The sequence below is a fragment of the Coccidioides posadasii genome, chromosome 1 (assembly GCF_018416015.2).
Source record: "Coccidioides posadasii str. Silveira chromosome 1, complete sequence".
NCBI lineage: Eukaryota > Fungi > Ascomycota > Eurotiomycetes > Onygenales > Onygenaceae > Coccidioides > Coccidioides posadasii.
In genome coordinates, this window is record NC_089407.1 from 5,770,456 (window position 1) to 5,784,638 (window position 14,183).

Below are 14,183 nucleotides of genomic sequence, written 5' to 3' on the forward strand. Positions count from 1 at the left end.
CCTGACTTGCCTGTCACCCTGATTTTTTGATGATTCCCAACCAACCCCCTGTTCCCATGTCGACAGATTCGAACCAATTGCCAACCTCTCCAACACGAACTAGCGAGTCGTCCAAGGGCGCAATCAACAAGACACGCACACCTTTGACTTCGCGTTCTTAAAAATAAAAAGGCCATCTGCTGACGCTTAACGCCGTCGCGGTTATCCGTCCACCGAAACTCTAACAGCCTTCCCCCGTTACCGATCACAACTTAATCGCAACTCAATATTTAACTCAGCTAAGCACCTCCGGCCGCAATGACCCTTAGGTCTGCCATTATTGTTTCTCCACAGCCATCGAGCGCCGCCTCCAAGCCAAGCGCAACCTCAGACACGCGATCGAAACCATGGCTTGGCCCCGCGCCCAGGGTCGAAAAGAAGGGGCTCTACGTCTTCCTGTGGGATACGGGCGCCAAAGGTAAATTCCATTGGGGTTTATTTATCGCTCGCAGCGAAAGCTCCGGCGTCCACTTCCATCAGGTCCTCGATGACTCTCGCTGGCTGCTGGTAAAGGCGAAAGAGGACGTTGTCACGTCTGAAGGCCTCCTCGCGGCCCTGAAAGTAGGCGAACTTGAAGACACCAACGATGAGTGGATCAAAGCCGTCGAGTATTGCGTCCGCTCAGCCCGAGTCGATGTCAAGTCCCTTGGGGACTTCGGCTGTCGCTCCTGGGTCCTGGGCGCCATTTACGAACTGGCCAACGGCGGGTTTATCTGGTTGGATCCCGACTGGTACAAAATCCGTCATATCGAAGTCGAGGCGACGAGGTTGGCGCTTGATGCAGTCGCTGTGGATATGCAAATTGTGTCTCAAAGCCAGATGACCGGGCTTTAACGGGCCATGATCAGACGTGGTGCACGCGATCTTGCTCGCGTTTCCCGCTTCTCTTTTCCTTCCGACTTCCAACATATGTATGGGTGGGTTGCTCATCGATTCTTAAAACGGCCGCTCCCATGAGATACAAGCCGTCTCGTGTCCTCAAAAGCCAACTATTAAAAAAACGAATGCGAGAACGAACGTTACTCTTTGGCCCCATACCAAGTCGTCAAAATATCCAGCAGCATGGGTCTCGAGGGTATAGGCCCTAGATGACCTGCCTGCATCGGTTTCGGGGCTCTACTTGTTCGCTCGTTCGCTCGTTCGCTCGTTCGCTTCATGGGATGGCTGCTTGCGACGTCCTCCAGAGCCTCCCGAACAGCAGCGCGCGGATATTTACCCTCAAAAATCGCCGAGATACCAAGGAGATGCCCTCGTTGATAAAGTTTTCTTTTAGTTCATACCTAGAGACTTTTCTCCCCACTATATCATTCTTGAACAATGACACATGAGTCTGCTCAGTCGGGGCCATATTGCACTTTGGGATCATCGCTAATCCCAGAAAAATTAATAATAATAATGGTAATAATAAGCAATATTCCCTAGTGGTGGAGCCGCGCGAAGGAAGTGAGAGCGGACTGATATAGGGAGAGGACCGAGCTCGCAATACAAAGTTAAGAAGAAAAACGTCGAACGCGTATTATACGGAAATATAAGCCTTGGTATCATCGGAGAGACAGACGCTGTTGGGATTTCATGGGGAATCATGTTGAATTTTTCTTTGGATTTTCCTCCTTCCTTTTTTTTTTTTTTTTTTTTTCTTTTTTTTTTTCCCTTTGTCTAGCTATGGCTATGGGTTTTAATCCTCTCTTCTTTTCTTCTTTTCCCCCCCTCTTTTTAGATATCTTTCTGAGACTTTGGCTTTAGCAGAATATCAGGGAGGTTTTTCTCATGATGTACCATCTTGGGCACTTTTGAGTACCTTGTCAAGCAGTTAGGCACTTTAAATGGCGCCTTTGAATTCATGATGGGCCTGAAAAACATGCACTCGTAGAGGATGGGATGACGACATTGGTCTATCATATTCCCACTCGCGACAAGGTGGATTTGCCACAATGACATTGTCTCCTGCAGGAACAAAGCTTAAGCAATTGACGCGACATAACAATTAGGCTATTCCTTACAGACCAATATGTAGGCTGTAGTATTAATGGACATAATATGTCCTGGGCAAGTTTTCACAAATACAGATGTGCTCAACAATGATATTTTTTTTTTTTTTTTTTTTTCGCGTATTTCGCCATTTTGGCGGTTATTACAAGTGATGGAAAGGTTCTTCTCGATGGTTCTCATTCTATGGCTTGATTTTCTCGTCTCTTGGCAGATACTCCGTATGTGACTTGAAAGGTACAGCTTCCTGAGCCGTGTATCGTGCCTAAAAGCGGATCAAGAAAGCAGGTAGAGAGGAAGGGGTGGGGACGAGAGGCTACTAGATATTAATACTTAAGATAGAGAGTAAAGGGAATCAGGGTGCATGTTGGTACATGTTGAAAACGAGTCAGGGCTAAACATCTCTGGTAGACAATGAAAAGTGCTTGGCTTAGTTGATTGAGGAGAATATGAAAAGGGAGAAAAAGGTGGGGAACAACTTAGAAAATGGGACGCGTTGAGTGCACTCCATGTTTGAGCCTGGTATCTTGTGAAGCGGGGTGAATAAGGTATAATGAAAAATGGAACTTTCAAGAAAGAAATTTCATGATGACCACCCAAGTTCAAACACCTCAGTGCGCCTGATGCCGGGATGTGTATCAAAACACCAATGAACGCGAGATGACAAGTCATATCTGGCCAAACAATATACATTGCCAGCGAACGTCCAAGGTAATATAAAATAGGATCTCGCATCATCATATCGAAGAAATCGTACTCTGATCTAAGACTATGGGTATCTAGCTTTCCGCGGATGCAGATACGGGTGCGGCTTCGAAATTCCTTTCTCCACCGATACCATTCTGAGAGGTATCACGCTCATCGTGGCTAGGATGGTTTTGGGTATGTCCGTCCTTTCCAGTAGGTATCTTGCTGGCGGCCAAAATGTCAGCAGTCAGTTGTTGAGCTGCATCGCCTGACTCGAGTTCAGAAACGTTATCCCTCTGGTCTTTGACTCTGGTTACAAGGTTTGTTTCGGGACCCTGGCAGGCTTCCACACTACCATTTGTACTCTTCGACTCATTTGTGTCTCGAGCACCATCCTGGACATTGTCCCCATCAAAGTGAATCTCACCGTTGACCTTTAGCTGAGTGTCTTCATCGCCAACACCAGCCGCTCCTGATCTACTCCCATCTTGGTCTTCGTTACTAGGTTCCACACATTCATATCCTGGTTCATCAGCTGGTCCATCGGTCTGAAGGGTATTGTCAAGCAACTTGCTGCGCCCTCTACGGAGACCAGGGGATGCGCGTACAGCCGGAGTGGGGGTAGCTAGAGTGAGATTGTAGTTCTTTCTAGGAGTATTGCGACCACTAGTTCGAACTGGGGATGCATTGGTAGCATTAGGACGCGTCTTCTTGGTGCTTCCAAAAGGTCGACCGGGACGGCGTTTGACCGCAGCCGATTGTATTGGTGGGAAAATCTCGAACCTCGTTGGTGGAATGTTGGCGGATGGAATTGTAGAGGTTACAGATGGGGTGCTGTAGCCATTACTATGCTTCATCGATTGCCCACCGTATGACATAACTTCCATTGATGGCGGCCCTGGGGCTTCGAATTGAGGCACAGAATCGACATGGTTTTGACCGCTAATGGCACCACAATCGTGGTTGGTTGATTGCTTGTTGAGGCCCGATAGACCATTGCCGTTTTCGAATGGGTTGATGTCTCCATCATCAATGGCCTCTTCGTGATCATCCCGTGGCGCCACAGCATGGAGAGGCGCACGATCATAGTGCGACTGATTGCTACGACCCATAACATACGGCGTCCATACAAGAGCATCCGGGTTTAACTGAACGTAGCCTTTCTTCTCCCAATTCTGAATGACTTCTTCAAAATAAGTGTAATTTAAACGTAGGGCGTAGGTCTTCGTGACAGGGTCACGTACGAGTGCACGCAATCCTTCTAGACCGGACACAACATCATCGGGAGTCATTCCGGTGCGCTCGGAAAGTTCGCCGATACTTGTCGGAGTTCTCTGATCGCGAAGCTGATATGACAACACGAGGTGCCAGTAATTTCGATATGAAACCAACCCCATATCAGAGAGTGGCTTTTCAGGAGATCCAACCTTGCGCTCTATTCGGGTAAGGAGGTATGAAAAGTCGATTAAGAGGTTACCATAACCCTTCCTCTGGTGAATTGGAAGCGTCAGTATACAGGAGACATTGTTTGATGAGCTTGGCCGCTTTTCTTTGCTGAAATAGCCGACAAAATGGAAACCAAGTTCATCATACTCGGTCATCACGTAAAATAGGAAAGGTTCGACATCATAATATAGCGTTTTGGATCCAAGGAACAGCTTGGCGAGCAAACAAAGGTTCTGACAATAAACAGGGTTTTTCCGGCCATCGACTTCGAAGACTGAGATGGTCCCATCGCGATATATTTCGTCTCCAGGCGGATGTTTTACTGGGCATTTGAGCTTGTGCCTCCAGGCCACAAAGTCGGAGTTCATGTACTTGAGACAAAATTCGCATATATAGAGGACCCTATTGCGGCTATACTCTTCGGGATACGGCGCCGCGTACCATGTCTCGATCTCGAAGCCACCAAAATTAATGCATTTCATTTTACTTGGAGGGCCAGACAGCTTTTGCGAAGCCTGAGGCGAACCTTCACCGCTTTGCTCGGCAGCCAATATTTTTTGTCTCCATTCTTCCTCGGCCTTTTGCCGTGCGACCTCGAATTTATCCCTGTCGCTCTGCTGCGGCACTGTTTTGGAGGTGTCCGCATCGGCATCAGCCAATATGCCACCGTAGGGTTTCGAATTGAGCTCATGATCTTCCTTTTCATGAAACGAATAGAAAGGAGCCGTATATGGTGTTGAAATAATCGGTGGAAATTGTGGAGGCGGAGGTTCTTCCGGGATAACCGGTGGCTTTGGTGGTCTCCGTCTTTGCGTTCTCGAGCGGGGCCTGGATTTTAAAACGTTGCTTAACTTCTCGCGATCCAAGTGAAACGAAAGAACTAATCTGCCATGCTGCCTCAAGACCACGCTACAGAGGCCATTTTGAGATCTCCTAGCCCTTCGAGGCCTAGATGGACGGCTCGATGGATTTGAATTATCTGGAGCCCGATCACCCGCATCCTCGTTCGCCTGGGCAACATCGGTTTGATCATCAATGGTCCTTCGCAGTCGTTTTCGGGTGAGTGGCCGGCTGTTATCGACTTCATCAATCGAAGCCTTCCTTTTCCTCAAAGAGCGAGAGCCATCGAGGGGATCATCATCAAGGATAGGGTTGTCGAATATGGAATGAGAATCTGGGCCAAGTGCATCGCTGTGCGCCGGAAGTAATTCTTTCGCAATGTTTGATACAATTGACCTCCTGTGAGCTTCCACACGGTCGCCGGGGTCGGCTTCCAATTTGTTTTGGACGCATGAAGGACATCTCCATTTGTCGGTATCTGCGAAATGGGTTAACACTCTGCCTGTGATAAAGTTAAATGGACCAAAGTCGGAACTTACCGTCGGCGTCGTTGAGACACTCCTGTTCGCGCGCGCATTGCCGGTGGCCTAGGGAGTGTTTAGTTAAGCTCATTGGCGTTCCCCTGCCAAGCCACCCTTGTCGAACTTACAGTGATCTCCACAGACAGCACAAACCAAAGGTTCCTCGAACTCTTCGCTCGGGTCATGTTCTTCATCCTGACCACAAACGCTGGAAAATCAAATCAGCAATCGAAGGTTCTCTTGGCACGAAAATGTAGGGTTCTCACATGCAGTTATTCAGCGTCAAATCTTCAGCGTCTGCAGAATCCCTGTCATCACTCTCGGCCTCCCAGTCCTCATCGACTTCTGAATCGTCGTCGGAAGATTGATTACTAACGACATCTCTCGCGCTTTCACTTTCTTCGTTTGTGAAGCTTGGGTCCGCATCGCCCGCATCATCCGCATCGCTTTCAGATTTATAGTCCACAGGAAGATACTTTACCGGTCGCACACGCTCGTTATCGCCGTTATTTTCATTTATATCTGCACTATCCAATGCACCAGTCCTTTCGACCTTCTGGGCGGTCTCTTCCACGGTATTAACATGGTTCGGTTCAGCGCTGAGTTCGGCAAGTCCATGCTGTGTACCGACATATTCACTGCCACCAAAATTACCTGGCGCCGTTAATGGATGGTACATATCCACATCATCTTCTCCTTCAGCATCTTGCTCGCTGTCTGCCATGTTCTCATCCTCTTCCACGGTGGCATTTTCGTACTCGGCCGGCATGGTTGCCGCCATGGCGGAAGCTACCACAGTCGCCAGGTTGAGAAAACGCCAGCATCTGGCGGAAGACCGATACCAAGTGAAAGATCGGGATACAGCCACTCCCCCCAGGTTCTTGCGAGTCGGTTCCAGGTGGCCCGGCGTGGTCACAGGCTCAACCAAGAAGTGGGCAATCAATGCGAGGCCGTATCGGAATAGAGGATATACGGGGTAAATTCGTAGAATTTTTAGAAGCCAGAGCTATTTCCTTCCGCTCGATAGAAGCACACTGCCGGAGAGATATGGGTCAGTCAATATTGTCACCTTGTTGGAGAGAAGGGGGTCGCGCCGCGGAAACGCGACAATGCAAACTACAACATGGGAAGAGAGATCATCACACTCACACCTGCATTCGTCGTTACGCGTAAATAGCTTCAAATGAAACCGTTAAAGCGCTCATTTCACGTCAAAAGGGCCCTTGCACGCACCCCCCGTCACTTGGGTGAGGTCAACCGCCATATCTGAATTTGGCTGACTGATCAAATGCCAAGATTTATTTCCCCGCTAGTCCCTAACGGGTATGGCGCTTGCCCTCGCTGCAGCTCCAATCGAACGCCGGCCGGCCGAATTGCGACGACGTCCATCGACAATCTCGAGACCAGTTTAACCTGATAATCGAAAATGGGTGTGCCTTTTGAGGCTTTGCTTCCCTACGGAATCATCGTTGGCGTACGTACCAAACACTGCAGCGTGAATTTTGAATGGAGTCTTACCAATTAGTTCTTCGGCGTGACCGGCGTGGGCTTATCTTTCGTGAAACGATGGGCAAATGATGGAAAGCGGCCCAGACGCGGCATTGATGCTTGGGACAGAGTAAGTCGGGGGAAACACCTTTGAAGCACTCTGAATCAGCTTAGCTAACATTCGTACAGCAAAGTATGTAGACATCGTGAGCCTTTTCCGAAACAACTCGGGCTGACAATTCGCAGTGATGGAACGGGACCTACGGCTTACGGGTTCCCTCCGAGGGCAGACGGATAACCCCATAGCCCCCCGTGGATTTGAATTGAATAACCCATGGAAGGTAACTGGCATATCTACCGGGTCTATTCAATCAGCACTCGAGCTAATGAATTTTTTGCAAATTAGCTGGAAAAACGGATATGCTAGATCTGTTATCCAATTACGCTGCTTATGATAACCCGCATTTCAATATGAAACTCCGCTGCCGACCCGAATTCCAAAATCCCTTTTAAAATGCCGTCGCGGTCAAGTCTTTCAATTCCGTGATCTTTCCATGAATGCCGCGGACTTCTAGGGGTTGGAGGTGTACATTAAAGAAACTTTTCAATGCATCAACTCTTTCAGCCTCATTCTTCAGCGTTTGAAGAATTTCCACATCCCCGTTCAGATTTCGCTTCACAGTTCCCTTTACAAGGGAAAGGTTTCCCACAATATCGTCCTTGGCCTCATTGAGGAGGAATTTCGCACAAATCACCGTCTTTGTAAATATACTTCTTGGGCTTTGACTTGTTGAGAAATTCATCACTTCGTAATCACTGGGCAGGAATTCTATTTCATAAAAGCAATATGCCGCCCGCCATGCCTCCTCGGCGTTGGATCGTATCTGAAATATCCAAGGCTTTTGTTCGCTATCGGTATTGGCGGATATGCTTTCCTTCACCAGTCTCGCTTCTGCCGGGGCTATTCGGACGCTTGTTGCGCCATGGCTGAGTAAAAGAGGCCGAGTCTGCCCGTTCGGGCCGAACGCGACATCCACAGCGTATTTGTTTTCTCCAATTGTTACAATTATAACCATATGGCCCCTACTGACTGTTAACCTGTACTGCACCTTGGTATTGCAAAATGAACCTGAACAGAACTTACCAGCCATTATACTCCCCCGTCTCCACCCCTTGCTCAAAGCCTTTGCTCACCCTTCCCGCACTGGTATAGAGCTTGAACCCCAATGTTCTCATTACTATTGAGAAGAAACCCGTGCTCTCTACACAATACCCTCCCAATCCCCTCTCCACAAGTTTATGGAATAATACGTCTGGATCTAGGGAGATGGAATGGTGCTGCGAGTAGTGAAGGATTAAATTGCTGAACGGTATCGAAGCTTGGTGGTGCTGCTGCAATTGTGTCAGGCCACGGAGAGGATCGGTTCGAATCAGATCTTCAAGGGCGCTGAGCTGCGACTCTGCGCTGCAAGAGCCGCATTGGTAAATAAAAGATACGTATCTGAGCAACTGGTCCCGTGAGAGGGTTGGACGATGGGAGGCCGGGAGAATCATTGCGTAAATGGCTGGTAGTTATAGGACTTGCGCGATGTTGCTCAGGGACCCAAATATTTCAAGATGCGACGATTCTGGGGAGTTCCTAGGAAAGAAGGTGTTTAAATGTTTCGCTAGCTCAGGCTGACCCTCAGAGGGTGAATTTGGAAATTGGCCTGGTCTTTGGCTGCTTAGATATTGATTTCAAATATCGGGAGTAAAGACGCTGTGGTTCCGCTTTTCTGCGGAACTTGTCCCATCCCAGGTTTAACCCCAGCCCGAAGCAATAAGCTGCACTCCCTACTCCGTACTTCGAACGAAATATTCCCTATTAGTGTACCCTACTGTAGTCTCTTGGATCCGAGGCGCTTGAGCCAGTCCTTCCCCAGGCGGGCGCGGCCCTATCCCCAACCAAGGTTCTCGGCCGCCGGACGCCTGGCGGCAAAAATTTACGAATGCCACAAAGCCAGCCTTGGCACTGTGGAGGACGAGACCTGAAATGTTAGGTACATTACAATAGTATGTAGGCAGGAGTTTACTTCATGTGTAGGTTGGGGTTGCTGGAGGTCTGAAGATGAATTCTTTGCGTCGTAATGCCGGAATGGCGTCTGCAATTCCGGCATTACCTGCGGAGTACTCCGTACGGAGTACAGAGAAGTGAGTAGTTAAACTAATTAACTAGCCATCAGCCAGCTCATAACTGGTTACTTGTGCCGATTCCCTCCACCTCAAAAAGCAACTTTCAATTCAAACAGTGTGTGCCTTCACTGCCCCGTCCATTCTCCAACATTTTTCCAATTTTTCACTATGATTAACACCCTCCACTTTGAGCTCTCCTGGCAATGCGTACCCTGAAGCTTTTCAGAAAATATGTATATAGTCCATGTCTACTCCGTAGAGGTGCCGGCTTGCGAATGGCTGGGATCTTGGCTACTCCACGTAGATGTATCCCGAGGACCATCTTTAATCCAAACGCGACCTTTCTAGATTTTTCGACTTTGAATAAGCATCATCATTACAAAATGGAATTAGAAATGTCTTGCCCGGGCGAGTAGCTTCTGGTGGAAACCCCAACTCTTGCTTGCGGCTGTCATAAGTATTGAAGCGGAGGAAGCGGGTTGGCTTCAGAGGCCAGGTGAATTAAGACAAGGAGGATCCACTCCCGAGGAGCGTCCAACGCTTAAGATACGATCGCAGCCTATTGATGATAACAAGCCGTTAAGAAAAAGCCTACTTCTTGCTTAGGTGATATCTCCATCTGCAGCTGTCACGAGTATGAGAAGCACGAATCTCTGATCGACTGCTGGTGATGAGGCACGGCTTCCCAAAACCTATACAATTCCAATATGTATCACGGTCTATATTTCGTCATTGATAGAGTGACATCGGTTCCGATATCCGGCCCAGATCAATCTTGCTCTCTTGAAGCACCAAGGAGGACTTAGGAAGTTAAAGGTGATCGAGTCCTTCAGGTATGAACGCGAGGACAATAAACGGGATGATGGCGTCTATCGGCGAGAGCATGGCCCTGTTCTCGGAGCTGTGCACGGTGTTGTCCCCGGAGAGTGTCAAAAAAGTCTGAACACACGGTACTTGCCGTATTAGGTCATCGTGTAAACAAGAAGGGGGCGCGCTGACCCGTCACGTCGACACAACATCGCGTTCACGACATTCACCACGTTTTTGCAACTCACCGGCCACATGGGAGCAAGGTGACCATTCACACCATCTCGTGGAGCTGTGTGTGCCTGTGATCCCGACTCGTCTTTGGGTACTCGTTCCTGTTATATGTAAATGAGTTTCATTGAACCATGGCAGAAGAGAAACCTGATATATCATTGATCGAGTCTGTCAACTTGAGTGGTGTTTGGAATAGAAATGTGGATGATAAGGTGTCACTGCGGTTGGTGATGACGGTTAGTTTGACGACCTGGCTATCGCAGCCCTGTTGCTTCATGCGTTCGTTGGGACTAACTTCTATCAATAGTTGAAGGCTCGTCCTAGTGCCATCATTCCAATTTTCCAGCTGAACGATGGCCTTGAAATACAGATAACGAACGAGTATGTTTATAGCGCAGCATATAAGGATTTCGAGCCCGCCAGCAGTTTCGGAAATCACTTATCCCTTGGCGGACAGGATGTCGACGAGATCCAAGGTTCCTATCCTAGGCATCAGGAAAACCTCCCCAGGCGGCTATATACAAGTGGAATGAAGCTGTCTCCCTCCCCGAGAAAGGAAAGGTTGTTCCCGCCGAGTCCATCCACTACTAGTGGGAGTGATGACTCAATTTTTGAACCCGGCCATGATGCGACAAGGCGGATATCAGATGGGAGTCAACGGAGTAAAGCTCTGGAAGAAGGGGAAGTCCCTATAGTTCTAGAATATTACGTCGAATCTGACACTGCATCGAGACGTGCTGACTCTGGACAATTCGGCACGAGTAACCCCGAACATGGCAATCTTTGGAATATGGAATCCAACTATCTCACACCAGGGAGTATGGTGAGACGGCGATATCCTTCCCATCAGCGGGAAGAATCCACTACTACCATAATCCACTGCGCGCCAAAGACCCAAAGTAGATCAAACGATCGGGATATCGTCGATTCTAACAGATCACTCACAGTGGCATTATCACCACGAAAGGCAGATCTTAATATCCCGAAACGGGGAATAAAGAGCAGGATTCCGATAAAGGTCGAAACCGATTTCCAAGCGAGTAAGTCTCTCAGAGAAGCGCATACTCAACCCAGATTTATGAGCGAATTGGAAGCTCTCACGTCAGATGCAACGAATCTGACCGACAGCGAAGTATTATGCAACGCCAAGGATATCCAGGCGCTTCAAGTTGCCGGTCCAAGATCGCCAACCTTCGCAGGCGGATCGAGCTTTTCTTCGCCAAAGGCAATTCAAACGCCAGGAGTCGCCGATAGAGAGCGAATGTCAAATTCAGCTCCGGGAAAGTCGCATGAAGAAAGAACTCAGCAACTGCAAAGTACACCTACCCGCCAAGTCGGCCTCAAGAATAGAACAGCGGTGTCGACAGGTAGGTCAAGTTTAATGACTTCGAGATATGAATGGGAATGCTAACGGGAACCAATTTCAAGGCAAAGCATCTTGGCAAAAGAGAGAAACTGATCTTCTAATTCATATTGGCGAAGAGCCGGAATCAGATATATTCTTCCACCGTGGAGGGCGGTCGGATTTTGTAGCCTCGTGGCTCCAAGGCAGATCATGCAGAAACGACAATGGAGTGGCGAAGAAGGATCGCATCGATCGCTCACGAAGTGGTAGCGAGGCACCTTTGGCAATCGATAATCGATTTGATAGAATCTCCGCTTGGAATTTAGAGACAACCGAGGATCAAAGCGGCCATAGAAGCCCTCTATTGGTAGACCGTATATCTCTCCCAAGTCCGACGCCATCTTCAAAGTTAAGCATGCCATGGAATTCAGCTGAGGAGCTAGCGGGAAGAAGTGCAGATTCTCTTTCGCTGATGGATCTCGTGAATATTGAACACATCCCGACCGAGGTGTCCAAGCCAGCCATTACGAATATGAATGGGACTTTGTCCATAAAGATCCCCCACAATGGTATGTGCGAGACCATTATAATCTATGAGGCCGATATTGAGATTCAGTTCAATGATTCCACTTGTGCAAACAGCCAGGTTGCACAGAGCGTTTCTCCGGGGAGCGAAAACGGACAACACATTGCAGCAGTGAAATGGCAAATCGAATACAAACCAGAATGGGTGCCAAAGCTCTCGGCAGCATCAGGCTCTTATGAATGTAAGATATCCGATCTCTGTCGCTCACTCAACATAGGACGTGTCAGACTGGAAATAGCTCCCGATCGAAACCACCGAGAATGCATCAATGTATGCAGAAGCCGCGGAGACCAGGGCGAAATGGTTGACGGGGAAGAAGACCTAAAAGTTTTGCTAAATCAGCTCGCGTCATATCGCTCTATATTGAGTTTCTTCTCTCTTGTACGGAGGTCCCTTGATCTGCGAGTAGAGGGCATGTACCAGTCAGCGGTGGCGTCTCGTTTCCATAACGTAACCGGGCGGCCGAAGAGAGTTCTCCGAGTTACACTCTCATCTCTAGCAATCTTTACAATTGGGGTATTTTCCGTCCTCTTTATGAACGCTGGCAGTCACTACAGCGTAGGAGGATATATTGGCGGAAGCAAAGAAATTCTGGGTTGTTTGCCAGCCAGTCTCGAGTGTCAAATCTTTCGGCGCCGGGCTAAATTAACTGGGGCCGGGAAAGGGTTGATCACGAGCAGAATTACTCCCAAGGAAGCGCAAGACATATACAGTGGGTCGGAACGGAGAGATAACCCCGGTCAAGCGCAAGAAAAGGCAAGCACCGATGCATTGGGATCGGGGGCGGCAACGGTATCAGAGGATCTTCACAGAAAGCAAAGAGATCTCGGCAATGACATGACAGAAATGCCCACTCGTCAAGATCTGAGAGTAGCCGAGAAACTTACCACGATTATCTCGACCAGTGCTCCGAATGCAACGGTCGCGGGGCAGCAGCTGAACACGAAAAGTGTTGAGGGAGTGTCGCATGATAGTTCTCTTCGGGACCGAATCGATCGGCTTCTTGGTTGGAGAGGCCCTTTGGGGCACTAACTCGCTTCGGTGCGAGTAGTTAGTGCAAATAATTAACTATTATGCTGGCAAACCTGTGTCTGCCATACTGGTTGGTGTGTGTTATGTCTGTGAAACAATGGCCACAGTTACCTGGCTCAGGATGCTGTACCGGGTTGTTGGAAAATCTGCTTTATTAAGCTTGCTACAGAGTATCCAGAGGAGCTTGCACAGCTGAAATGAAGACAGTTACTGCAGGACTGAATGAACTCCAAACAGTTCAACCTTGAAATAATACTGTTAATACATACGGAGTACGGAGTACGGAGTACACACAAGTTGCCTTGTGCCTGTGCTATTATTCTCCTCATCTGATTGGTTAGATATGTGTAACTAATGGGTCATATGACAGCACTAATTTGCTGTTAGACTAGCTTACATAACAGAATTACCTGGCCTGCAGCTAGTTACTTCAGCGCGATAGTTTAGTTAGTTAACGTAATCCACAAGCGAGCGGAAGATATTTTTTCAACTTCCTCAACCATCCACTTCAACGCGTCAGAATGCCACCAATTCGCAATAAAAATGCAAGATCCTCTATAGAAATAGAGGACAGGATTGAACTTGCTATTTCTACTCTTAAAAAGCAAGAAATTAGCTCAACTGCTGAAGCTGCACGGCTATTTAATGTGCCTTATACTATCTTATATCATTGAGCGAAAGGAAGACGTGCAAGAACCAGTCTACGCGCAAATCCAACCAAATTGACTGAGCCTGAAGAGAATCAGCTAGTTCAATGGATCCTAGACCTAGCTAAATGAGGAATCCCTCCCACACTGGCATTTGTTGAGAATATGGCTAATCATCTTCTTGCCACACAAGGTCCTACCTCTCCTCCCCCTGTGTTGGCAAGAACTGGGTGTCAAATCTGATTAAACACCGTACGGAGCTCAAATGCTGCTATTCCAGATACTATAATTACGAGCAAGCAAAATGTGAGGATAGGAAGGTTATTCAGCAGCTGGATATCCAACTCCAAACC

The 14,183-nt window shown here is 48.3% G+C and overlaps 4 protein-coding genes across 4 annotated transcripts; 2 read left to right on the forward strand and 2 right to left on the reverse strand.

Moving 5' to 3' along the window:
* Positions 1-297: 297 nt before the first annotated feature.
* D8B26_001680 (uncharacterized protein) lies at positions 298-873 on the forward strand (the record flags this gene model as incomplete). The annotated part of the gene is made up of 1 exon (XM_066123610.1): positions 298-873. One exon carries the CDS (start codon positions 298-300, stop codon positions 871-873), a length of 576 nt encoding a protein of 191 aa, XP_065979685.1.
* Positions 874-1,401: 528 nt separating this feature from the next.
* On the reverse strand, positions 1,402-6,300 carry D8B26_001681 (uncharacterized protein; the record flags this gene model as incomplete). Its single annotated transcript, XM_003065654.2, has 5 exons — positions 1,402-1,407; positions 2,829-5,476; positions 5,538-5,585; positions 5,648-5,727; positions 5,786-6,300. The coding sequence occupies 5 exons, from the start codon at positions 6,298-6,300 to the stop codon at positions 1,402-1,404; spliced, it is 3,297 nt and encodes a 1,098-aa protein (XP_003065700.2).
* Positions 6,301-7,516: 1,216 nt separating this feature from the next.
* NAT1 (N-terminal acetyltransferase) lies at positions 7,517-8,668 on the reverse strand (the record flags this gene model as incomplete). The annotated part of the gene is made up of 2 exons (XM_003065656.2): positions 8,152-8,668; positions 7,517-8,090 (listed from the first exon to the last, which is right to left on the reverse strand). Exons 1-2 carry the CDS (start codon positions 8,559-8,561, stop codon positions 7,517-7,519), a joined length of 984 nt encoding a protein of 327 aa, XP_003065702.1. The 5' UTR covers positions 8,562-8,668.
* A 1,683-nt stretch (positions 8,669-10,351) lies between these two features.
* On the forward strand, positions 10,352-13,183 carry D8B26_001683 (uncharacterized protein; the record flags this gene model as incomplete). Its single annotated transcript, XM_003065657.2, has 3 exons — positions 10,352-10,456; positions 10,528-11,587; positions 11,649-13,183. 3 exons carry the CDS (start codon positions 10,352-10,354, stop codon positions 13,181-13,183), a joined length of 2,700 nt encoding a protein of 899 aa, XP_003065703.2.
* Positions 13,184-14,183: the final 1,000 nt, after the last annotated feature.